The 25,401-nt window shown below is 45.7% G+C and overlaps 1 protein-coding gene and 1 long non-coding RNA gene across 4 annotated transcripts; one reads left to right on the top strand and one right to left on the bottom strand.

The window, feature by feature from the left end:
* Positions 1-288: 288 nt before the first annotated feature.
* FOXD3 (forkhead box D3) lies at positions 289-1,976 on the bottom strand. Its single transcript, XM_066372191.1, has one exon. The coding sequence runs from the start codon at positions 1,848-1,850 to the stop codon at positions 429-431; it is 1,422 nt and encodes a 473-aa protein (XP_066228288.1). The 5' UTR covers positions 1,851-1,976; the 3' UTR covers positions 289-428.
* Positions 1,977-2,449: 473 nt separating this feature from the next.
* Positions 2,450-4,782, top strand: LOC136397692 (uncharacterized). Of its 3 annotated transcripts, XR_010749903.1 has the most exons (4): positions 2,450-2,580; positions 2,805-3,220; positions 3,422-3,538; positions 4,223-4,782. It is a non-coding gene; the product is annotated as an uncharacterized lncRNA (long non-coding RNA). The 3 variants fall into 3 exon arrangements; XR_010749902.1 differs by having other exon boundaries at positions 2,805-3,034; positions 3,422-4,782; XR_010749901.1 differs by having other exon boundaries at positions 3,422-4,782.
* The last annotated feature ends 20,619 nt before the right edge of the window (positions 4,783-25,401 follow it).

Below are 25,401 nucleotides of genomic sequence, written 5' to 3'. Positions count from 1 at the left end.
AAATGAAAGTTCAGAGCTCTAATCTACTGAATTTGTTTTTTTCTTAAAAAAATAAAAACCCCAAAAGGAAAGTCAATAATTTTTATACAAATATGTACAAAGAATTTCTCTTCCATCCCCATGGTGTTGAGAGCAGGCGCCGTCAGGGTGTATTTTTGGAAAATTGGGTTTTCGGTTTTACCTGCACGGAAAGCTCTCCCCGGCGGGCGCGCGCGCGCGGCGAGCTGGCTCCGCCAGCCTAGGTGTGCGCGGGAGGGTGAAGGCTGCGGAGGGCGACGCCGCGGGGTCAAGGGGAGGAAATGGAGGAGAGGCCGAGGCTGAGTCCTGGATTGGGCGGGGGGCCGGGGCCGGGGCGGGGCGCCCAGCCTGGGAGCGCAGCGGCCACCCCGGCCGGCCGCGGGGCCCCGAGTCCCGGCCATTGCGAGTCCCTATTGCGCGGGCCACTTGGCTTGCGCGGCGGCAGCGGCGGCGGCCGAGGCTGCGGGCTGCAGGAACTGTCCGGAGAGCGGCACGCTCAGGATGGGCGCGATGGTGGCCGTCGTCCGGCTCAGCGACAGCGGCTGGTGCGTGGCCATGAGCGCCGCTGACTGCACCGTCCCCGGCGGCCTCAGAAAGGACTGCGCGGAGCCCCCGCCTCCCCCGGCGCCCCCAGTCACCCCGGCGCCCCCGGCGCCCGCCGCCGAGCCCCCGGGAGCCGCGGGGCCCCCGCCGATGATGTTCTCGATGCTGAACGACGGCCGCGCGCTCGGCTCCGACTTGATGAGCGACGCCGTGGTGCCCGCCGCGCCGGCCGTGCCCGCGGCGGCCGCGGCGGCGCCCAGACTGTTGAGCTGCAGCTGCAGGCTGGGCCCGAGCTGAGAGCCGAAGGCGGCGGCTTTGCGGCCCAGCTCGCCCGAGGGCAGCAGCGGCACGGCGGGCGGCAGCACGGGCGCCACGGGCGGCAGCGCGTACGGGTACTGCAGAGCCGCGGCCGCGGCCGCCGCCGCCGCTGCCGCCGCCGGGTGCGAGTAGGCGCCGGCCGCGGCCGCCGGGTGCAGGCCGTAGGGGCGGCCGTAGGGCCCCGCGGCGCCGGCCGCCGCCGCCAGGCTGTAGGCGCCGAAGCTCTGCATCATGAGCGCCGTCTGCTCGCGCAGGTGCTCCTGCTGGTGGCGCTTGAAGCGTTTCCGGCGCCGCAGGAAGCTGCCGTTGTCGAACATGTCCTCGGACTGCGGGTCCAGGGTCCAGTAGTTGCCCTTGCCCGGGTTGCCCGGCTCGCGGGGGATCTTGACGAAGCAGTCGTTGAGCGAGAGGTTGTGGCGGATGCTGTTCTGCCAGGCGGGGAACTTCTCCCGGTAGTAGGGGAAGCGGTTGCTGATGAACTCGCAGATGCCGCTGAGGGTCAGCTTCTTCTGCGGGCTCTGCAGGATGGCCATGGTGATGAGCGCGATGTACGAGTAGGGCGGCTTCACCAGGCTGTTCTTGGGCTTGCTCGGGGTCAGACCTGCGGCCGCTCCGCCGCCCGAGCCGGGGCCGCCGCCCTCCTCGCCGCCCGCGCCGCCCTTGCAGCCGTCGGCCTCGGGCGCGCCCGCCTCGCCCCCCGGCCCGGCGCCGGCTCCGGCCGCCTCCTTGGGCGGCACTGGGGTCTGCTGGAGCGGCGGCTGAGGCTGCCCGGGCTGCGGCGCCGGGGGCACCTCGTCCGCCTCGTCCAGGCGCAGCTCCGGCGGCCCCGCGGGGCTGTCGCAGGCGGCGTCGCTGTCCTTCTCCTCCAGCCCGTCGTCCCCCTCGCCCACCACGTCGATGTCCACATCCTCGGCCGTCAGCACCGTCTGGCCGGACATGTCGCTGGCGCTGCCGCTGCCGGAGAGGGTCATTCCTCCTCGAGGTGGGTGGCGGCTGCGAGGAAGAAGCGGCGCGCGATGGGGTCTGTCAGGAAAACTGTCGCCGAGCTCGGGAGAAGGGGTTTGGGGCGCCCCCGAAAGACGGGGCGCTGGGAAAGAAGAGGGAGCGCCTGTGGCCGGGGCCCTCCCGGCTCGGCTCACACCCGGCGGCCCCGCATCGCGCGGCGAGGGCGCTGCCGTCCGCCCCCCGCGGGCGCGCTCCGCACACTCCCGCTGTTCCGGCGCTCGGCACGAGGCGCTCGGCGCTGCTCCCGGCCCGGCGGCTGCTCCGCGCCGCGCCCCCTCACTGCGCCTGCCTTCGGCCTCCGGGCCGCGGTGGGCAGCAGAGGCTGCGCCGGCGGGCGCGGGACGCCGGGCGCCGAGCCGCTCGCGAGGGCGCGGGCCGGGGCCACGAGGGGCGGGGGTGTCAGGGACGCCGGAGCCCAGGTAGTCGAAAGTCCCGTTTTAAGGACTGGCCTGATAGATTACTTTCTACTTAAAGATCCAGCGGGAGGCGGGGCCACGTGACCGCGCGTGACGTCAGGGCCGCGCTGAGCCGGCCAAACTCAAGTTGGTTCAGGGAATTGTCAACAAAGGGACCCGGGACGCGCAACTCCGCGCCGCGCCGTGCGCCGGCATCCCGCGGGCGCCGAGGGGGCCCGGCCTGCCCCGAGACCTCCGTCTAGGCTGGAGCCCGGCGCGGGGGTCCAGGGAGCCCGCGGATGTGAGTGCGGGAGAGTGGGTGTGCGCGAGCGAGGGCGTGGGCCTGGGCGCGCCCGCCGGACCCGGCGCTCTTCCTGCCCTGCGCTCCCGCCGCCTCTCCCGGGCCCCGTCCTCCCTGCTCCCGTCCCTCCTTCCTCACAGACTGGGCAATGCAGAACTACATTCACCCCCCCACACACGCACAAAGAAAAACTTAGTAGTCTTCTGTTTTTTTATTCTTTTTAGTTTTAAAGAGTGAGGACTGCACACCCGGCTCCGTTTTGCTGATTAGACTTCAGACTCCCGCTTCCTGCCTCAGGGCTTATCCACGGAAACGTCTACTGAGGGGGCGCGCGCTCTCTCCCCCCAAAAGCCTCACCACCGGCTTCGCTTTTCCGATTCGATGTAGGCGTGCTTTTATATGTGTGTCTTTTTTATTCCCGCGACCAGAAGAGCATCAGCTATGGTTTCCGAAGGTCAAAAAATAGTTACTGATGAATCTATTAGAATAGTTGCCGAGTGAAATAAAAACGAGGCAAAATAACAGGTAACCTGTAAATAAAGAAGCCATATCCAGCTGCTCCGAGTTGTTAAACGACTTAGCGTGTGAAAAAATCGGAAATGAGGTGTTGGGAATGGAGCCGGAATTGGCAGCAGCCTGGGTAAGTCGAGCGGGGCAGGGAAGTGGCTTTGGACCTTTAGATCGGATGCCGAGCGGGGCTGGGCCGGCGGAACAGCGCCCGGAGCCCGCGGGGTGACTCCCCTGGCGGCTGGGTCCAGGCTCCTGGGAGTGGGGGCGTCTGGGCATGCCTCTGGACCAGGCTCTCAGTTGCTGCTAACTAACGTGGATTCTTTCCTCTTAGAACTTAGATACACCTTCCACAACTTAACTTCCTTGGAACTCAGCATCCGAACGGGTGGAGGAGGCGAGGAGGCGGCCAGTGCACACCGAGTTTCCCTGGCAAGGAAAGTCACTGATGGTAGGAGAGACAGGGGGATGGAGAGCGGGGTGCCGTAACCCTTCCCCCAGTTCATGGCATTACTGGGATCGCAGAACTTACACTCTCGAATACTACCCCTGACCCGGTGAGTCCGCGGCACACCACCTCTTCCCTCCCGCAGGTTGAGGCCGCCTCCTAGGGAGTCGAGCGCCTGCCGGGTGTGGCGGGCTCCTGGACACCAAGCCCAGTTTGTCCGCTGAGGTCTGGGAGGGGATGTCTGTCTCACCAGAGGGAAAAGCGAAAGGGGAGGAGGTCTGAGAGGAAATAGTGAAATATTTACAGAAGACACAAACTGATTTAATTCCTGGTGGACAGTGGTATTCTCATTCTCTCAGTCTGTCTGTCTACTACAACTCCCTCTTTCCTTGGCCTACGCACCCTCGCCATATCGGTAAACTTTATTATAGGCAGCCCGACACACAGATTGACTTTCATTTCTGTTAGATAATTCTCTGGATATAACACTTTCCTATTGGCTCCCCACTTCGTAGAATGTTCCAGGCTGGGGTTGGGGGAGAGTAGAAGCATTTATTCCATTCGGAGACACCTGCGAAACTTCAAGGTTTTTCAGTACCTAAATGACCCCCCCCCCCCCGGTTGCACCTGACCCTAAATGCGTCTATTGAGTAGCTTTCTGCAGGTGCACCGTTTTGTGGCCCACAGGCTCGGAACCGTTTACGATGCATCTTAGACAGGCTCCTGTGAAACCGGCCAGCGTGGTGCGCTGGCCGCCCGCTGCCCACAGCAGGAGAGGTCATGGCTGCGACTGTCGGAGTAACCCAACCATCACAAAACGAAGTTCCGAGGGACAAAAGAGGAAACCGAAATTTACAAATTCATAAATTACTTTTGCTCAGCTTTGTTTTCCAGCCGCAGAGGCTGGCGCGAGTCGCGCAGCTCAGCCGCCGTTTCCCTAGGAGACTGGGCCGGCGCGCACGAGTGCACGTGTGTGCGCGAACGGGAGGGTGGCGGCTCCGGGGGCCGCCCTCCGCAGCCTTCCTGAAGCAGCCTCTAAATGAGCCTAATTTCGATTCTGCTACACGCCGGCGCTGGATCTCGGAACTCCCTCTGCGCTGCTGGTCGCTGCCTCTCACCTCCCCCAGCCAGGACCTAGCCTGCTCCGTCCATTTTCCGTGTCACTTTGTAACCTCCCTGGGGAAAGAGTGTGTGTGTGTTTTGGGGGGGGGCGAACAACTCCCAGCCGCCAGTTCCATTTGTTGCGCTTTTTTCCTTCGACACAATAAAAGTCAAATTAATTGATTCATACCATTAATTACGGCGCATAGCGTGAAAAGCGACGCTTCCCCTCGGTTAGAGATCTATTGTGCTAATCTCTTGTTCAATCAGTGTTACCATCTGATGCTGGGTCTGGCCCTTACAGAAACTTTTCGACTCGATTAGCTAAATGATGAAACGTGCAGGACCTACTGGCTGCGGCCCCGACGTCTGGCGGCCGCGCTGGCCCATCCACTTAATATCGATTTCCAGTGGAGTCTGCAGATTTTCCCGCTACTGCTCTCGCGTGGGAAATCTGCCGCGGCTTTCCTCCTCCTGGGCGGACAGTAGCGCCAGTGCAAACTCCCGAGGAGTGAAGGAGGCGTAGCAGCAGTTCAGGTGGGAAGAAGGAATGTTCCCGCAGTTCTCGCAGCCGCAGAACACCTGGGCGGAATGGCCAGAGTGGGAGCCGGACTTGGTGCAGGGACCTGCCCTAGCCCGACTAGATCACAGGCTAAGTAAATTCTGTTTGCCGAATATTTGCACTTTGCAGCTAAAAGCCCACAAGTCGTCTGTTACCGCCAAAGTTAGGACAGAGAGAGATGGAAGTGGAATAGAGAAAATGACAATATTGGGGGGGGGGGGGGAGAAAAATGTGATAGAGGGGATGGAAATATTGGGGGGAGAGTGAAATGTGGATCAATATTTTCTGAGTCATAGAGGGTTACTGGGGGAGAGAGAAAGATGAAGTACATACACACGCATACTATGAGTGAAAGTGACTACTTGGGCCATAAGCAAACTTCCCAGGAGGGATTTAAAGAAGATGGAAGCCAGCTGTCTCACCTGTTCAAATGTTTGAAACAGTTCAGCCAAAGGAGAATGGAATGAGGCTTCTCCTGGGGCGGGCAGAGTCGGTGGTATCCACCTGGGGAAGCCACCGGGACAGGGGCGGTCCGGCCGGCTTGGCGATGGTGGTGGAGGGGGCCGGAGTTCCACCAACAGGAAATACGAACCCGGATCGATTAGAAGAAAATTGAGATGTCTCGGGGGAGGGGAGATTTGTGTGCGTTCTGGGGAATGAGATTGGTGGGGGGTGGGGGAAAGAGAAGTAGATGGAACAATTTATGACGGTGAAGGGGAAATTCATTACAACTCAATTTGGGCTCAAAAGTGGTCAACACGGAGGAGGGGCATGACCAGAGTGTGCTGGGGGCTGGAATGTCCCACCTATCCCTCGCCAGGCCAGAGAAAACCTTGGTGCTCCCTTCCTCCTCCTCTGAGTCAAAACTATGCTAGTGGCTTAAATAAATCGTTGGCCTGAAGTGAGAGAGAATCATGCTCACACGCGGGTGCGCTTTTCTTAGAATCGGGGGAAATGGGACCAGGTTCTGCTCAGTGAGGGGCGCGCCCTCCACGGAAAGCAGCAATCCTCTATTTCTGAGGAAACAAAATGTGGGTGGAGCCTATTTGGAATGTACACCCCACCCCACCCCCAGCAAGATACAAAGTCAGCTCCTTCTTGACAATCTTCATAGGTTTAAGCTATATCACCAACCTCTGTCTGGATGGCCACCACCGAGGAAGGTGGGAAGGGCTGAGATGATACTCGGGCCCCCAACCTACCCAGATTATTTCGATTTGCAAGTGGATGGGAATTTCAACTCACTTCCCACCACCCTTGTATACCTCTATAGATCTCTTCGGGGTGGGGTGGAGGGAAGGCCAATTTAATGTTCTTGTTTGGATTTGCATCTCAAAACTTCATTTATTTTTTAAGGTGTCTGCCATTCAGGGCCCATGCCAAGAAGTTCCTATAAATGGCAAGAGACCAAAGGAAAAGGAGGAGACAGAGAGAGAAGGAGAGTGAGGATGGTTTTGAATTTATTTATACTGGAAATGTATAAACATCCATTCTGTAAAAGGCAACACGTTTAATTAACGATGAGAGAGCAGTTAGGGGCAGAAAGCTAGTAAAATTGTGTGATAAATTTATGGCATTGTTAGCGTGCTTTTAATTATGGCTATTATGTTAATTATTTCACATTAGCATGGAGTTATCATCAGCATGTCAGATTTAATCAAAACGAGCCTTTCTCTCGAAAATTGTTCTTTTCATCTGCGAGGAGAAAGGTCTCGAACAGGATTGGGGCTTAAAATGACTTGGCATTGAAAGCTTGCATCTTTCCGACATGGTTTGGGGCAATGCGGCCGGGTCCGGCTGTCCGCTGGGTCCCTCCGGCTACCAGCAGCTCGTAGAGGAGCCGAGGGCTGGGTTTTTAGGAATTCACCATTTTCACCCCCATCTGAGCCAACACTTCATCATATGGGATCATTCTGTCAAACAATATGATGCTGCTCATTTTTATCTGTCCCGCATCACAAAACCCCCTTTCAGCCGGAGGAAGAGCAACAAAAGCCTTCGAGCTGCGTGCGGGCCGCTGCCCTCCACGGCCTCCCCCGCGCGCCAGAGACCCGCAAGGAGGACCAAGGAAAGCGGGGGGCGTACATTGCGCGCCTCGCTGGCCGGAGGAAACGGAACCCGCGGGGCCAGCGTGCCCAGCTGGTGGGTCCTCGGGTGTGGCTGGGCGGGACACACTTCTCCCAGGCCTGTGCCCCTCCTCTGCTTCCCCTTGGGCGCATGGCGGAACCACCTTTCCCTCAACCGCTACCTACTTGCCCACCCAAGTCACATCGATTTCTTAATCACTGCCGATCGATTTATTGGGAGCAAACAAATAGCCCGTTTTGGAAACGTTTCAATTGTTGGCTTGATGGTTGAGGCGCTGCCGCGGGAGGGCGCGCAGGGCCAAGAGGCGCGTGGGAGGAGGCTTGGGGAGTGCAAGGCCGAGCCCCACACGCCGAGCGACCTCGAGTATGCCCCCACCGGCCCCTGGCACGGACTCCCCAGCCTTCCCATCTCCAGGGACGCCCGGGCCTCCTCGAGGGTTCAGCTCCCTCTGGCGGCGGGGCGGGCAAGAGCTCGGCGTCCAGCACTTCCACCTTGTCACATCCAGGCAAGTTCGCCCAGTTTCTGATTCCTTTGTCAAGTCCCCCCTTGGCCATCAAGCGACCCTGAGTCCCGTCCATGGGAGCTGCGCGGGGAGAGGTCTGTGAGGCCCTGGGCTGCTCGGGCCCACCTCGCTGGCCTTCTGGCCCAGACCCGCGGACGCTGGTGCCCTTTCGCTCCTGGGCCGGCTGCAGCCTCTCTGCACAAGACCACTCAGGCCCCCGCCCTTCCCAGGACAGGGCTGTGGACCTGCCAGCTGTTGCCTTATTTTTAGCACCATTCCATTCGCATGGTTATATTTAACTCTCTGCTACACTCTGCCGAGGAGGTCGCTCGGACAGCGAATTCTCTACATCGCAGCTTGGGCCCGTTCTCCTCGCCTAGAGGCGGCTCCTCAGGGAAAGATTGGAAAACCCTTGTTTAAGAATCTTTGACATCGCCCTAACTTGGTTAGGAGTGATGTTGAGCGGTCAGGTTCTAGCAGCAGTCACTACGGTGCCTCCATACATACTGCTTACAGGTTCAGTCTTGGGGTGGAGTGGGGGCTGGGGGGGGGGGAGGTGGAGGAGGATTTTCAGCGTTGAGTATTGGGTCCATTTTCTAATTATTCATGACAACTCTGCCTTTCGAAAAGTTTATGATTCTTGTATTCACTCAGGAATCCCCTCTCCTCTCTACTCCCAAACACACCCTACAGGGTACTTAAATTTGAATAGTCTGTTGGCTCCTCATTTCCAGCCCAGTCTTCTATTGGCAAAATCTGAAGAAGACTGCCACTGGCTCAGTCACATCTCCGGGAAGGACCCACTTAGATAACATACAGAAACACCATTGTATTCACCCTATTCATTCAGAAGGTCAAACTGAATTTACAAACAATGTAAAAGCCCTGTACTAAAGGTATATATACACATGTGAGAGGCCTGGACTATCGAAACACGTTTTTTAAATTAAAAAAATTCTCTTTCTGATACTTTTAAAGAAAATACTTTCTTAGCCTTGGGTCCCATGTGAGTATTTCTGGCTGTCCCTTTGTAGATCTCCCTGCAATGCATAATGTGTGGAAGGACAAAAGTCACACTCAGATGAACTCAAGAGGAGAGGAATATATGTATATATGCACTCATTTATTCTTTTATTGATACTTTGTTGAACAGTTCTAGAGTCTAGAAAGTGCTAGGGAGGAAAAGAATTAAACTCAAGGTTCCAGAGGGATAAGTACTGTGGTAAAGGAAAACAGGACCAATGCGGGCCTTCTCACTGGGTGGGGAATGAGAAAGTGTGAAGGTTTCCACTACAGAAACTAGCTAGCTCAGACTGTATGGGTATACAGGGAAGATTAGGGAGAAGTAAATTAGAATTTAGAATATTTGGGAGAAGAAAGGACTAAGATACCTAACTGCCTGCCTAGACAGCCATAGGGCACTCCATATCAAGAGAAACTCAGAGTAGAGGTTGATAAGGAAACAAGAGAGTTGGGAGAAGGGGGAAGTTACAGTGTAAAAAGAGAATTTTGCTTAGAAATTTTGTTTAGGTCCAGTGTGACCCCTTTTAGATTATATGGAAGTGCTTTGACTACCACATGGGAGAAATATTTCAAGGAAACAGCCTGACCTGTGCTGGCACAGGGGATAAAGCATCAACCAGGAATGCTGAAGTTGCCAGTTCCAAACCCTGGACTTGCCTGGTCAAGGCACATATGGGAGTTGATGCTTCCTGTTCATCCCTACTTTTCTCTCTCTCTCTCTCTCTCCTCTCTAAAATGAATAAATAAAATCTTGAGAGAGAGAGAGAGAGAGAGAGAGAGAGAGAAACCCAGATAAAAGGAAAAGTTCCTAGGGAAGAGACTGACAGGGAGAGATTATTGAAAAGATTGGTTGGTGGACCCAACTACATTTCTAACATTACCACATTAGTTCATCAAGGGCCAGGCACTACTGAAACCATGGTAGGTATGAAGATAGGCTCCACCGTTAGAATGGAACTCCACAAGGAATTTTGATCTGTTTTGTTCACTGTTGTTCCTAGCCTCCAGCCAAGCGGTGTGTGTGTGTGTGTGTGTGTGTGTGTGTGTGTGTGTGTGTGTGTAGAGATCCTCAATAAATATTGGTTCAATGAATCATTCAGACATAGCCCCACTCTGTTGGGTGACTTATTCAAGAAAATCCATAGTTAAAATGTAGTGTGATGAATTATAAATATTTATCATAGAATGTTATATGAGTACAGAGTAAACATACCTATTTGCCTGGAAAGGAGAAGGAGTGTGTGAGAAGGCTTCCCAAAGGAAATAATGCCTGAGCTATTTTGAATCATGAGAAATTGCTGTTAGGTGACTGAAGAAAGGAACAGAGTTCTAGGGAGAGAAACAGTATGAGCAAAGACACAGAGGTATGCAAGACTTGTGGAGCAGCAGATAGTTTAATATGGTTGAAATGAGGTGTGGGAGTGGCTGGAGTTGATACTGGAGAGGTAGACAAATGTGAAACCATGAAGATTCTTGAATATTGGAATAAAAATCCAGAAATTGATAAGGAACTATGAAAGGATTTTAAATTTATGATTGGCATGATCAAAGTAAAATTGTGGAATGATCTGTTGGGGCATGTAAAGGATAAGTTGAAGGGAGTAAGACTGGAGGTAGTAAAGAAGCTCAGTTATCTCAGTAAGAGGTGATGAAATTGAGACTTAACTTAGTGGCAGTGGGATTCAGAAAGGGGATGAAATGGAGAAGGATTTAGGAGGTGAAACTGAAAGAACTAAGTATCTGATTCCTAAGGGAAGAGAGTTTACAGTAAGTCTCAGATATGAAATTTGGGTGACTGAAGGAAATGTGGGTACAAAAGGGAGAATATAAATGGAGGAACACTGGTTTCTTGCTCCTCAGTTATTCACACGCCTACCCAAGTTATCTCCTGAAATGTCAGTCATAGCATGCCAGTCACCATGTCAAAAACCTCATTTTTTTGTAGAAGAAAACCCAGACTCCTTATGAAAATACTTCAGGTGTCCATAATCTGGCTTCAACTTTCCTTCTTATTTCATTTGTACTCCATGGTCAGGCCCATGGGACTATCTTGCATTCCCAGGACACACTGAACCCCATCATATACCAGTTGTGCAACCTTAAGCACATTTCTTAAGTTCTCTGTGCCTTCTTTCATCTGTAGAATGGGGATAATAGTACCTTCCTTATAGGGTTATTGTAAGGATTAAGTATCCCCAAAACACTGAAAACAGGGTTTGATACATGTTAAGGATCACTCCAAAAAAAATTTTTATAATGAATTGTGCCTTTTCAATGCCTTTTTTGTGTTTTCTGATTGAGGGACATAGTCCCTGCCTCCTAGGAATTTTCATTTTAGTTGTGAAGAGTGAGAGAGACAGACATTGTAAGCCCTTGAAGGTAGAGACTGAGAGGTTTCAATTATTTTTATCCTGGAAGTGACTATTGCAGAATTTTGAGCAGGGAAGTGCTGTGACTGGATGTGTGTTTTAGCATTGTCATTCTATATTTGGTGCGGAGAATAAACTGAAAGGAAAGATGATGAGTTCAGTTTTGCACACACTGAATTTGAGATGCTGGTGAAATTTTTGAGTAGGGGTAATTAGCAGGAGGTAAGAGACTAGAGCTGTGCTGTCTAATGGAAATACACTGTGAGACACAAACGTGAACCATGTCTGTCCTTTCGATGCCTAATACTGTAGCTACATTTAAAAAAGAAAACCGAAACAGATAAATTGATTTTAAAGATACATTTTATTAATCCAGTGTACCTAAAAATGTTGTCATTTCAGCATGCAATATATATAAAAATCACTGAGATAATTTTCCATTTACCTTTTGCTAAGTCTTTGCAATGTGGTGTATTTTATACTTATAGTCCTCTCAATTTGAACTAGCCACATTTCAAGTGCTCCATAACCATGTGTGGCTATTGGCTATCATATTGGACAGCTTAGGTTTAGTGCTTAAGAGAAAAATCAGAACTATAAAGATTCAGGCATCATCAGCGTTCAAGTGGGATTTTTAAGCAATGAGAATGTGTAAATTCAGCAAATGGTGGGGGTGGGGTGAGGGGCTATGGGATGAGAAAAAGGCCAAGGGAATATCAGAGATGAGAGAAACAAGAGGAAGCCCATAAAAGAAAGTGAGAAAATAAAGCATAAATTGGGAGCAAATACTGTCACAGGAAGCAAAGAAGGAGTTTTGAGTAGTCAACAAGGTCAAGTGTTTCTGAGCTGCATTTATATAATGTGTAATTGCTTTATAGATATGGTTATAAGGGTTTGGCCATCTATGAGGAATTAATTAAATATAAATAGATTATTGCTCAAATTATGGTGAGGCAATTATTGAAAGTAGATAGCATATCTTCATTCTGTGCATAGTTGCAAAATGTTACTGTTTGATTTCATTGAAATATGTGTATTACCTCTTTCTAGGAACTTGTGCTACAATTAAAATGAGCAAGTAATTCATTGATAGTTGCAATGTTCCAGTTTAAGCCTACTTTTTAAGTATAATCCTCTCTAAGGCCTACTTTATTCTCAGAGATGTTGCAGTTTGGGTAATAAATTATATGGTCACCCCAAACATAGTAGACAGAACTTTCAACCCTCAGAAGCTGTCCATCATGTTTTCTGTTGACGCACAGGAAAGTGCTTGAAACAGATCTAGGTGCGACCTACTATAGCTTTAATTGCCTCCCAGTAACATCAGGGCTTCCCTTTGTACTCTTTTGAAGTGTCCTGAAGGGAAACCTACCAAGTAACATGGTGACTAATCTTCTTTGTGACCCCAAATATATCTATACATTCCTATCTCTTTGATATCCCCAGGATGGAGAAGGTAATTTATTTAAGCACTTGCTATGTACCAGGGGCTCTCCTACTTAATTTACATGTATTTATTTATTTATTTCCTACAACAATCCTCTGAGTGAGAGCCTATCATTAGCAAGTACACTGGCTTTGGCGCTCACGCTTTTAACTGCTACATTGTGCTGCTGTGTAACATCATCTTTCTTTTCACGTGCCCCTTCCTGCCCTTCCTCATCCCCAATAGTTTTCTCACTGGCACCCACAACTGAATTAAACCTTTCAGTGTGGGCTTATTGATTAAATGCCTCTATAATTTTAATATTAATTATTAGAATTATGGAAGGTGCCTGACCTGTGGTGGCGCAGTGGATAAAGCGTCGACCTGGAACGCTGAGGTCACCAGTTCAAAACCCTGGGCTTGCCTGGTCAAGGCACATATGGGAGTTGATATTCCTGCTCCAACCCCCTCCTCTCTCTCTCTCCTCTCTAAAATAAATAAATAAAATCTGGAAAAAAGGAAATTATGAAAGGTGATGTACAAAGAACAGAGATTTTTATTGCCTCATCATTAGTGCACAGTTTGATATTTTGTTCTTTTATGGAATGAAGATTGATGTCAAACATTTTGTCCTATTTTTTTTAAAGATGACTTTTCTTTTTTTTTAATGAGAGAAAGAGAGAGAAGGACAGACAGGACAGACAGGAAGGGAGAGAGATGAGAAGCTTCAATTCTTCATTGCGGTATTTTACTTATTCATTGATTGCTTTCTCATATGTGCCTTGACTGGGGAATCCAGCTGAGCCAGTGACCCCTGCTCAAACCAGCGACCTTGGGCTTCAAGCCAGCTACCTTTGGGTTTAAGCCTGCAACCATGGAAGCATGTCTATGATCCCATACTCAAGTCAGCAACCCCACACTCAAGCCAGTGACCTTGGGGTTTGAACTTGGGTTCTCATAATCCCAAACTGATGCTCTATTCTCTGCACCACCACCTAGTTAGGCAACTTTATTATTTATTTATTTGTTTGTTTATTTACTTTTAAGTGAGAGGAGAGGAGATAGAAAGACAGACTCCTATATGCTCCCCAACCAGGATCTACCTGACACCCTCCATTTGGGGCCAATGCTCATATCAACAGAGCTTTTCTCAGTGTCTGAGGCCAATCGAGCCACTGGCTGCAAGAAGAGAAGAGGAAGAAAAGGAGGAGGAGAGAGGAGAAGCAGATGGCTGCTCTTCATGCATGCCCTGACTGGGGATTGAACCTGGGACTTCCACACACTGGGCCCACTCTACCCATGGAGCCAACTGGCCAGGGCCAAAAGATAACTTTTTTTTTTCTTGTATTTTTCTGAAGCTGGAAACGGGGAGAGACAGTCAGACAGACTCCCGCATGTGCCCGACCGGGATCAACCTGGCATGCCCACCAGGGGGCGACGCTCTGCCCACCAGGGGGCGATGCTCTGCCCCTCCGGGGCGTCACTCCGTCAGGACCAGAACCACTCCAGCACCTGGGGCAGAGGCCAAGGAACCATCCCCAGCACCTGGGCCATCTTTGCTCCAATGGAGCCTCGCTGCGGGAGGGGAAGAGAGAGACAGAGAGGAAGGAGAGGGGGAGGGGTGGAGAAGCAGATGGGCGCTTCTCCTGTGTGCCCTGGCAGGGAATCGAACAAGATAACTTTCTTTGATAACTGATGTTGAGAGCCTCTCTGAACAGGTAGTCTTCAGGAAAAAATGACATAGAATTTTTAATAACTACTTCTAATTGTTATCTATTAGTACATTATCCCTAAATTTAGCTGCTTAAAATATTAAATGCTTATTTTCTCATAGTTTCTATGGATCAGGAATTCAGAAGGGGGCATAACTTGGTGGTTTTTGTTCAGTAGCTCCCATGAGGCTGCAGACAGCTGCTGACTAGGGCTGCATTCATCTGAAGACTTGAGTGGGGTTTGCTTATGTGGCTGTTGTAGGAGGCCTCAGTTCCTTGCCAGGTAGGCCTCTCCATAGGACTGCTTAAGTGCCCTTATGACATGGCAGCCTGCTCCTGAGAGCAAGTGATACGAAAAAGGAAAGTAAGACAGAAGACACAATGTCTTTTAAGAATTAGCCTCACCACATGCAGTCACTTCTGCTGAGTCTGTTGGTAGCACAAAACAACCCTGCTGCAATGTAGCAGTATACTATCTGCTCACAAAAATTAGGGGATCAGGGAACGTGCAGATACTCCAGTACTCTCAGTCTTTTGCATAGTGCATTTTCACCAATGAAATAAAGGTTTGTTTTGCATCTCATTTGCATAATCAAACAACTTTCTTTGACTTGTCGTTTGCTTTTCTGATGTTCTTGTTTAATAAAAAAAAATCAGCCTGACCTGTGGTGGCGCAGTGGGATAAAGCGTTGACCTGGAAATGCTGAGGTTGCTGGTTCGAAACCCTGGGCTTGCCTGGTCAAGGCACATATGGGAGTTGATGCTTCCAGCTCCTCCCCCCTTCTCTCTCTCTGTCTCTCCTCTCTCTCTCTCTCTCTCCTTTCTAAAATGAATAAAGTGTAAAAAAAAAAAAATTTAAAAAAATAAAAAAAATCAAATGCTTCTTTTTTTAAATCATTTCATATTCATTTTAAATTATCCCCTAATTTTTGTGAGCAGTATATAGAAGAGTGAATAACAGGCCTGACCTGTGGTGGCACAGAGGATGAAGCGTCAACCTGGATTGCTGAGGTTGCTGGTTCAAAACCCTAGGCTTGCCCCGTCAAAGCACTTATGACAAACAATCAATAAATAGCTAATGTGAAGCAACTATGAATTGATACTTTTTGCTTCCTCTCCCCTCTCTCTGTAACATCAAAAATAAAATCTTAAAAAAAAAAAAAAAGAGTGACTACCAGAAGGTAGGGATCATTGGGGGCCATCTTGGAGGCTGACTACCACAATCCACTTTCTGGCCACCTATGTTTCCTGTTACTCCCACATGCAAAATGTACTCACATCTTCCAAGGTTCCTAAAAGTCTAATTCCATTACAGTAACACCTCAAATTTCAGAATCTCATCATATAAATCAAGTTTAAGTATAAATGAGACTTCTCAAATGTAGTTTCTTAAGTACAGCTCCGTGAATACAGTTCTTGTTCTGAAGACCTGAGAACTAAAGAGACAAATGATCTCCCTCTATACACACCCTAAATACAATGGTAGGACAGGTACAGGATAACTGCTCTACAGACAGTCCTATTCAGCAAGGTAGAATAAGCCCTGACCGGGTGGCTCAGTTGGTTAGAGCATTCTGCCCATACACCAAGGTTGCAGTTTGATCCCAAGTCAGGGCACATACAAGAATCAACCAATAAATGCATAAATAAGTGGAACAACCAATTGTTTCTCATTCTTGCTCTCTTTCTCTAAAAATGAATAAATATGACCTGACTTGTGGTGGTGCAGTGGATAAAGCATTGATCTGGAATGCTGAGGTTGCTGGTTTGAAATCCCGGGCTATCTTGGTCAAGACACAGAGGAGAAGCAACTGCTTCTTGCTCCTTCCTACACCCCTTTCTCTCTCTCTCCTCTCTCTAAAATCAGTAAATAAAATCTTTTAAAAAATAAATAAAAATCAATCAATTTTTAATCTAAAAGGTAGAATAAAGAAGTTACATACGAATAAGTAATCTAGAGTAATTTTGAAACCCAGTTGGGCATTTCCTTGATTAGGGCTCAGTGCCTGATAATACTTATCTGTGGCTCTTGACTCCACCTTCTGAGTTATTTTTTTCACCCTCTAAGTCATCATTCATAAGAAAGACAGTACATGTTTGTTGCGGAGTAATTTTCTTATCCTGCTTTCTGCTTGTGTAAGTTTGAGGATCAAAAGAACTCTTACCTTTTAGTACTGTTTATGTCCCTTTTAGCCCATTCTGGTGATGTTTCTGCCAACATCATTCTCTTCTGCTAATATAGTACTCCAGGTACCTTCTGTCATCCTCATGGGCATGTATGTTGATTGAAGTTAGCCCCATTCCAGTTACAGGGAGGTATGGGAGTTTGGAAAAGCTCCACAAACTTTTTCTTCCATTTCCTAAGTTCTTCTAGTTGGGCTAATAATCAAATTAACAGAGACAGAGTAAGAGGAGAAAATAAAATTTTAATATGTGCACCCAGGAAATTCACATAAGCATGAAAATTCTGAAGACAGTAAGGCAAAAATTAGGTATATATGTCATTTTGGACAAAGGAGAAAAGGAGGGAATGGAAGTTAGATTTTAAAAGTGACAGTGGGCAATTGACAGGTAATCGAGGGAGAGTGGAACACACACGCAGGCAAAGTTTTTGCTGGGCAACCCAGGAAACAGTGGGCAAAGGAAAGGGGGCTTGGGAGTGTGAGGGCTACCCAGCTACCAGGCCCCTGCCTGGTGTCCTCCCACCTACCACACAAAATTCAAATTAGGCTAAGGCAAAATGCCCTAGGATTTCCTTCCTGAATTTCTTAGGCAGGAATGGGGGGAGGGTCAAAGATTCAGTCTTTCTGAATCTTTGTTTCTTAATAACCAGCTTAAAATCAATATCCCAAGAGGCAGTTTTGGGTGGCACAACTTTGACCCCCTTCAGGTTTGAAACGTGACTGATTTAATCCAGCGATGATGGTGTCATTCACCTTGCCAAAGGTTGAACAAGGCATAGTCAAGTGATACGATTCTGTCCAGTGGGAAGGAAGGGCAAGATTGTTCAGTGGTTTCTTGGAAAGATTTTCTTTGCTGACAAAAAGATCTCTGGGGAAGAAAGAAAGAGTTCCTCTTCTACTACACGTTGTTTTGATTGTGTCCCACATGCAGTTGTCATCTTTTGACCTTGAGGCAGACAGAGGAAAACTATGAAAAGCTCTTAGGTTCTTTACTATGTAATTGATCAACTAAATTAATGCCAGCAAAAACAATTTTCTTTATTTTTAAACCAGTTGCTAGTTGTGGTCATGGATTTTTTTTTTTTTTTTTTTTTTTGATATTTTTCTGAAGCTGGAAACGGGAGAGACAGTCAGACAGACTCCCGCATGCGCCCGACCGGGATCCACCCGGCGTGCCCACCAGGGGCGACGCTCTGCCGAGACCAGAGCCACTCTAGCGCCTGGGGCAGAGGCCAAGGAGCCATCCCCAGCGCCCGGGCCATCTTTGCTCCAATGGAGCCTTGGCTGCGGGAGGGGAAGAGAGAGACAGAGAGGAAGGAGGGGGGGGGGTGGAGAAGCAAATGGGCGCTTCTCCTATGTGCCCTGGCCAGGAATCGAACCCGGGTGCCCCGCACGCCAGGCCGACGCTCTACCTGTGGTCATGGATTTAAAGTGAAACCCAGTCATCGTGGCTATGTGGCTTTTTTGTTTGTTTTTGTTTCCTGGACCAGTTGTTCAGGTGAAAGCTGGAGAAAATGGTGGATAATTAATGGGCTACAAGCAAGGACGTATACATGACTATGGGCTTGCCAAGTACGGTGGGTATATTTTGTCAATAAGTGATTATTATAATTATGGTTTCCTTTCTTTCGTCTCCCCTCGTCTCTTCCCTGTGCCCCCGCCCTCGTCTCTTATTTCTTATTTCCATTTCATTTTCCTCATCCTATTTTCCCTTCCCTATTTCTCCTCTTCCTCCTGCATAGGTAGTTTTCTGATTTTCTGTCTTCTCTGAGTTACCATTTATTCGTATGTATTGTCTTAGTCCTTTTAACAACCCTGTCTACTAGGAACTGATTAATATTTCCATCTTTTAAGTTGAGAGATTAGATTAAGCAATTTGTTCATGGTGATACAGCTAAAAAGTAGCCAAACAGGCATCCAGCTGAAGCCTGTGTGATTCCAAAGTTTGTGTGTTAACTGCTATGCAGAATGAAAGGGACTCTTCTAAAAGAAAGACGATATTCTAGCTTTCAACTATGTAGTTGAGTTTGTATATCTACCTGGCGGAAATAGTAAGTAGAAAACTGTGGTCAAACCTCTAGTTCTTAGGGGAGCCAATATTGTATTTAAAATAATCAACATTTAAGTTTATTTTCCTTTAAAACAAAGGAGATAAAACCCACAATGTTTAAAACAAGATAAAAATTCTAATTTCTCTAACCAATTCCAGCCTATTAAGTTACCTGGCTTCCCAGAGATAAGCTTACTTTGCCACCCCTAAACCTGAGGCAGAGACAGGATGAAAATTTCAATTCCAGACCTTCTCACCCCTCCCCCAGTATAATGAGCTGCTAAAAGGGTGGCAGCCATCTCTCATATTTATCATTTTTTTCTAAAGTATTTTATACCAAACCATGGCCTGGAGAGTGTTTTCTGAGGGCCGAGAAAATGAATTTTTGTATATTAGCATAGATGACTCTACTTTTAGTGTCCTGATCTTGCACTTGTTTAAAGGTAGTCATAATTTTGACAAGTATCATTCCTTTTAAAATATATATATATATAATTGAAATTATTGGAGTGACACTGGTTAACAAAATTATACAGGTTTCAGGTGCACAATTTCATGACACATTACATGTATGCTGTATTGTGTGTTCACTACCTCAAGTCAGATTTTCAACCTTCACCATTTATCACCCCCATACTCTCTTCCACTTCCCCTCACTACCTGCTGGGGTCCGCCCCACAATCATCTCCTGTATTTTTCCTTTTCAAGAATAGGAAATTGGTTTTTAAAAAGCTGTGAAATCTTCTGTCTCTGAAAGTTTTAACAATCTGTAACTCATTGGGACTCCTTAGGTATTCAATTTTTAAAAAAAAACACATTTCCTTAAAGAAGAAACACTGTGCTCTGATTTGGGTGTTGTTTATAGAAAGTGACAGATTGGAGATGGGCAGGCCTCTCATCTTCTTCCATTCAGTAGCATTGATTCTCAAAGGGCTCTGATGACCCAGGACATTTACCGTTTTTGAATATTCACTCCTATTTATTTAAAAGACTTAGAGGAAAACTGCTATACTTACTCTTTTATTAGGTTAATGATATTTACATAACAACTGGAATTGTTTATATAGGATATTGCAACAGTGGTATTGTTTGCCTAAGGAAGAAAACTTCGTAGCAATCTTGTCATGCAATATTTACCATCTGCAAGCTGTATTTATTTGGAGAATCTTGCTACAATGTTGCATGACAGGAAATTTTAATAAGCATGTTTAAATGAATTCTAAGAAACTAGACAGAAAGGAACTGTGCCTCTCTGATGCTGAAACATTTATCTTCCTGGGCGGTAAAGGGTAGGGGTGAGCCTTTGAATGATAGATAGTCCAAATGAAAAATGTACATTAATCTGTGGTTTAATGTGTTCCCTAAATGTCTTAATTGTTTTAAGCCATGTAAATAAATAACATTCAGAGGATGTGAATTAATATCCTGAGCATCAATTCCCCTACATGCGTGCCTTGACCAGGCAAGCTTGGGGTTCTGAACTGGTGACCTCAGCGTTCCAGGTTGATGCTTTATCCACTGAGCCACCACAGGTCAGGCTATGATAAGTTTTAATATTATATATATATTTTAAAGTATTTTATTTATTCATTTTAGAGGAGAGAGAGAGAGAAGGAGGGGAGGAGCAGAAAGCATCAACTTCCATATGTGCCTTGACCAGGCAAGCCCAGGGCTTCGAACAGGGGACCCTCAGCTTTCCAGGTTGACACTTTATCCACTGCGCCACCACAAGTCAGTCAGCTTATTTCCCTTCTCTTCGCCTACCAGTGACCCACACCCTCCTTTTACATCTCTCAACATGAAGGTTTTGTGATATATTTATCTTTGACTCATATAAGAAATATATGATTCAATATATAAGTAAATGTAACTAGATCACACTTTCATGAAACATGTGTTTCATATAAGATGACCAACTTTTTTACAATGAAAAGGAGGACAAAAATAAATAGAAGAAAACAATATCGTAAATAAAAAAACATTTTATTTATTGCAACAATACACTATAATATGATAAATGCATAATAAAAACATTTGTAGTATTTATGTTGTAATTATGCTTATATGCCTATTAATTTTTAATAATGATTGTAGGAAAATGTACTCATTTAGATAATATTATCTAAACGAGTACTCATAATCGCATCTCGCCGCACTGTACTGATCCTTGACAAATCGTCATGTCAAATACAAATATGTCAGATCACACACAATGGATCAACTCTGCATCGATCGAATATGGACATTTACAGATTAGTCTTCCAATATCAAAAAGGAGGACATCTTGGAGGACACTTTTCGAGGGAGGACGAAACTCACAAAAGAAGGACTTTCCTCCCTAAAGGAGGATGATAGGTCACCTTAGTTTCATAGAAACGTAAGATTCATATTTTATGTTGTATTGTGATTCCCCCAAACCCATTCTGAGAAAAAAAATGCTAGTCAAGACTCACAAAATCAGTTTCATGGCCCATTAATGAGTTGTGACAAACAGTTTGCTAAAACATCTAGTTCAAGAGAAATAACAGAATTGACTAAACAAATTCTTCTTGACTTTCAAGATTCTGAAGTCAAGTAAAACTTCCCTACTTCCTTTACATTGTCCTTCATGTCTTCCCTTAACCGTTTATTTCCTCCATACGTTACATTCAGACCAGGGAATTTGCAGGTTGAAAGATGGAAAGGAGGTTATTTTTATCACTGCTAGATTTAGGAGTGGAGGACGTTGCAGCCAGGAAGTGTCTCATAGAATAACCTGTTAAGAAACAAAATAGCTGTAACGTGGGTATGACTATCAGATCCTTGCTATATACAGTACTTTAAAGCTATTGTAGAGATGGTCTTTTATTATCGATGTATACACTTCATGTGGTAGGTAAATATAGCCTTGCTTTTTAAGCATGTGTATGAGTAAAAGAATCTCTTTAAAAAATTCTCAAAATTTCAAAAAAAATATCACACATTCTTTTGTATTATAGCAAATAATACTAGCACATTAACTCTAGGAAAGCAGGGCTTTTTGTCCATTTTATTCACTGATATATTCCTGGCCCCTAGAACACTACCTGGAACAAACTGATACCCTTTAAATATTTGTTCAATAAATCTAAACATTGTGTTTCCAAAAGAGTTCCCCAACTGGGACGTGCCTGTATTCATACAGCATGAAAGTTATGCAGGATGTTGCTGGTCAGCATTCCTTATTGCATTTTCTTTAAGACCCTTTCAGCCGAGATCACATTTAAAAAAAACAACCTCAGTGCAGTTCATTGCATGTCAATTATATCTTAATAAAGCTGTTTGCAAACAGAGAAATAAAAAAAACCCCATATTAACATAAAAGTGATCTTTTAAGTGAAGCAAATGAAGTCAGGGGAAGGAGAATAACTGCTCAGTGGGAGACAAAAGAAATTCTAATATGAATAATAATATCAACCATTTGTTGAGTGCTAATAGCTCAGTGTGTGTGTGGAAATACTGTCATTCATTTCTCACATCTCAGAGAAGTAGTTACTATTTTTGATAGTTTTTTTTGGGGGGGGGAAACTGAGGCTTAGAGGGCTTAAGTAAAGTGCTCAAGGCTATAGAACTAGCCAGCAATTGAACTGGAATTTGAACCCAGGTCCAATGTTTTAACCATTACAGTATTTGAGACTGAAGCTTATTAAGGCACTGAAGTCAACCTAAACACTTCAGTGTGAAGTGCATGTATTTGGCATTTTTTTTTTCATTTATTCATTGAAACAAATGAATTGAGAACCTACCATACTACTAAACATCAGGAATTTGGTCTGCAGTGGTAACCACACAAATGTGGTCTCTGCTGTCATGACCAAAGCATCCGATGGGGCAGTTGCATAACAGATAAAAAACAAAATTTAAAAAGTACACAATGTGATAAAGGAGGAGACTGTGATGATAGAAAATGGTAGGTGGGAGGCCTAAGGGAACTTCTTTTAAGATAGAGTTGCCTGGTAGGTCTTTTAGGATCTGGAGGCTGAGGACCTAGTCTTTGGAAGAGCAAGGGATAGTTAGTAGGTGGTGGGGAGGGTGAAAGAGGGGGGCACTGTGTTCTAGGTAGCATAATAGAGGGAGCCAAAGCCCCGAGGCAAAGAAGAGCTTGGCTGATTGGACAGGAACTTTGTGTGGCAGGGGGACCTATGAGGCAGCTGGACAGGTTGGCTGGGGTCAGCTCCTATCCAAGCCGTGTGTTGCTGGCTATGAGAAGGAATTTGTATTTTGTTACCAATACAAAAGGAAAGCCATTCTTAGATCAGTCTCAGATAAACACTAACAACCGGTGGTTCTTAATAGGAATACTATTATCTAGCTTTCTAACACTTTTTCAAGAATGCTTGTATTTTCTTTGGTAATTTCCCATGGAAACGCCCAGCATTTTATCTTTATTCTGTAGTATTTGGCTCTATAATACATAGATTGAATTTACAAAACATGTATTAAAGTCTTGCTAAGTAATATGGGTCCTAACCTATTGAACTTGCAGACAAATAGCGGAGTTAAAATACATAAAATATTATATTCAAGTAGAATGTATTAAGTGGGATAAAAGATACCAATAAAGTACTTCTTGGAGTTCAGAATAGAAGAGATTCTTTTTAACCCTGGGGGGTTGAGGGTTAGGAGGGGAGGGAAGGATTAAGAGAGATTTCCTGGAGGAGGTAGCATTTACTCTGGTTTTGAAAGGGTAAGTAGGATTTAAACACTAGGAAGCTGAGAAAGGGGCAAAAAATCCTATTAAAAGTTCCCATATAAATGACTGTCTGTGTGTTTATCATGGTCTTTACTGCATTTTGGATGCTCAGTTTGATATGATTGTCACTAGATCTTTGGGAGACATCCAGGACTAAAATAGTTTGAATGTGGTGTGCAGCAGGATTGAAGTTCGTGGCACTCTGCAGGAAATGATCTGTCGTCCCAGCTAGGGCTGTTTATTTGATTTTCTCAGCTGCTTAAATTTATTAACAAATTATATGGAAGCCTAAAGAATTAGAGAGAGAATTTTAAAAGAGCATTGGATGGGGAAACAAAGAATCCAGTCTTTTCTCTTGCTATCTTGATGTGTGATCTTGTCTCTAAAACTATTTGTTTTTCTGTCTATAAAATGGAAAGTGATTCTGGCCCCTCCATCCCCTCCCTTCCTATTAAGGCGTGGATGACTATGAATGGTGGTGAAAAAAAGCTCAGAAGCATGATGCTGCGTAAATCAAAATGCTAAAAACACCAATTAAGAAAACAGTATAACGTAAAATGACATTATTTAAACTCTTCCTCTTTAGGAAGAAGGCTTTATAAAGAACCATGGGGTAGTTTGAAATTCCCTCTCTTCCTTTTTTTTTTTTTTAAACTTATTCTGCATTTATTTTAGCAATGTATTAAATTAGAGCACATTGATCAATGCACTTTATTCCCTTTCTTCCTTTTTTTAAAACAAGATATCTCAGCTTGGAGGTTAAAAGAAGACTGAAGATATTTAAATTACAGTTAAGGGTGGCCAATTCAGCCTGGAGTGTGTGCAGACAGTTTATCTTATTAGGCTGTCCTCACTAACTGGGTGGTGATGGTGTCTTTTGTTAAAATCTGGAAGTGAAAAGGGAGAACCAACACCAATTTAAAAAGCAGCATTCATAATAACCTCAGGATGCAGCTGTATCAATTAAAGTCAAAACAAAAAATATTTGGAGTAAGGTTGAAGATGCTGTTAAAGATTTTTTTTAGAAAGCAAAGGTGCAATATTGATATATTTTATTCTGAACACCATCACTGTATGATATATCTTTAAAAAATCTTAAATTGAAGAATGGTAAAGTATATTATGGTGAGGTAATTACTACATCTGCCAAACTCCCGGTGCTCTGTAGCTTAATATATTTCAGTAATTCTAATTACTATGTGAAGGAGATTATACTTCCTGATCTTAATTTAAATCAATTTTTATTTTAAATACTAAGAAGACAAAAGAAAACTAGAACTTTTAGTTAATTAATGAAGCTATTTTCTAGAGGATTAAAAACTCAATACATTTTAATCTTCAAATTCAGAGCAATACCATCAACTATGTTAGTTTTATATATTTTATAATGACAAAATGTCTTTTTTCAAAGAATATGTTGACTTCTTACATATTAATTTATGAGTAAACCCTCTTCACAAACCTTTTTTCTCATACCTTGGTTTCTAGTAAAACCTACTCGCAAACCAAGGTTTCCAAAATACCAGCGTTTCTAATATGTAAAGTATTTAGAGAGATTTTTAAAAAGTGTATTTGAAAATACTTCTCTTTTGTCTTTTATACCAAAGTTTTAATATTTTACCGATATCAAACCATGTTGAGTGTGTCCTGATGTTATAGGAATGGGAAGATAAGCTTTTTTGAGGATGGCATACCAGGAAACGGATTAGTCTTGGACGTAACAAAATTATACCTAAGTACTTAAGGCTACCTGTAAGATAGAAGAATAATGAAGAGTTATCTAACTGTTTCCACACCTTTAAATATATTTTTCTAAAGTATAACAAAACTTTTATTTTCCTATATCTTTTTATGTGTATGTGTATATCCATATTTTAAATCTTGCTTATTATTTTGGACCAAACAAATCAGTCCTTGCAATAATAGCTGTTAATAAAGCTATTTGTAATGGTTTTTTGGTCATTGTAAATGATAGATATTGTAATTTAGTTGCTTTGTTTTTTCTTCTCTATCTTTTCTTTGTGTCTCATATATAATTTCGGAGTTCTTTTCTGTAAAGTACTCCAAAATAGTTATGAAGTATTGTTATACAATTAATGAGATCTGTGATAGAAAACCATAAGAAGAAACTTAGTCCTG

The sequence above is a fragment of the Saccopteryx leptura genome, chromosome 3, assembly GCF_036850995.1.
Source record: "Saccopteryx leptura isolate mSacLep1 chromosome 3, mSacLep1_pri_phased_curated, whole genome shotgun sequence".
NCBI lineage: Eukaryota > Metazoa > Chordata > Mammalia > Chiroptera > Emballonuridae > Saccopteryx > Saccopteryx leptura.
Note: the sequence above shows the minus strand (reverse complement) of the source record. Positions and strands in the feature narration are given on the sequence as shown.

Bases quoted from the DNA above. Each gene is read 5' to 3' on its own strand.
- FOXD3 (XM_066372191.1), bottom strand. From the start codon at position 1,850: ATGACCCTCTCCGGCAGCGGCAGCGCCAGCGACATGTCCGGCCAGACG.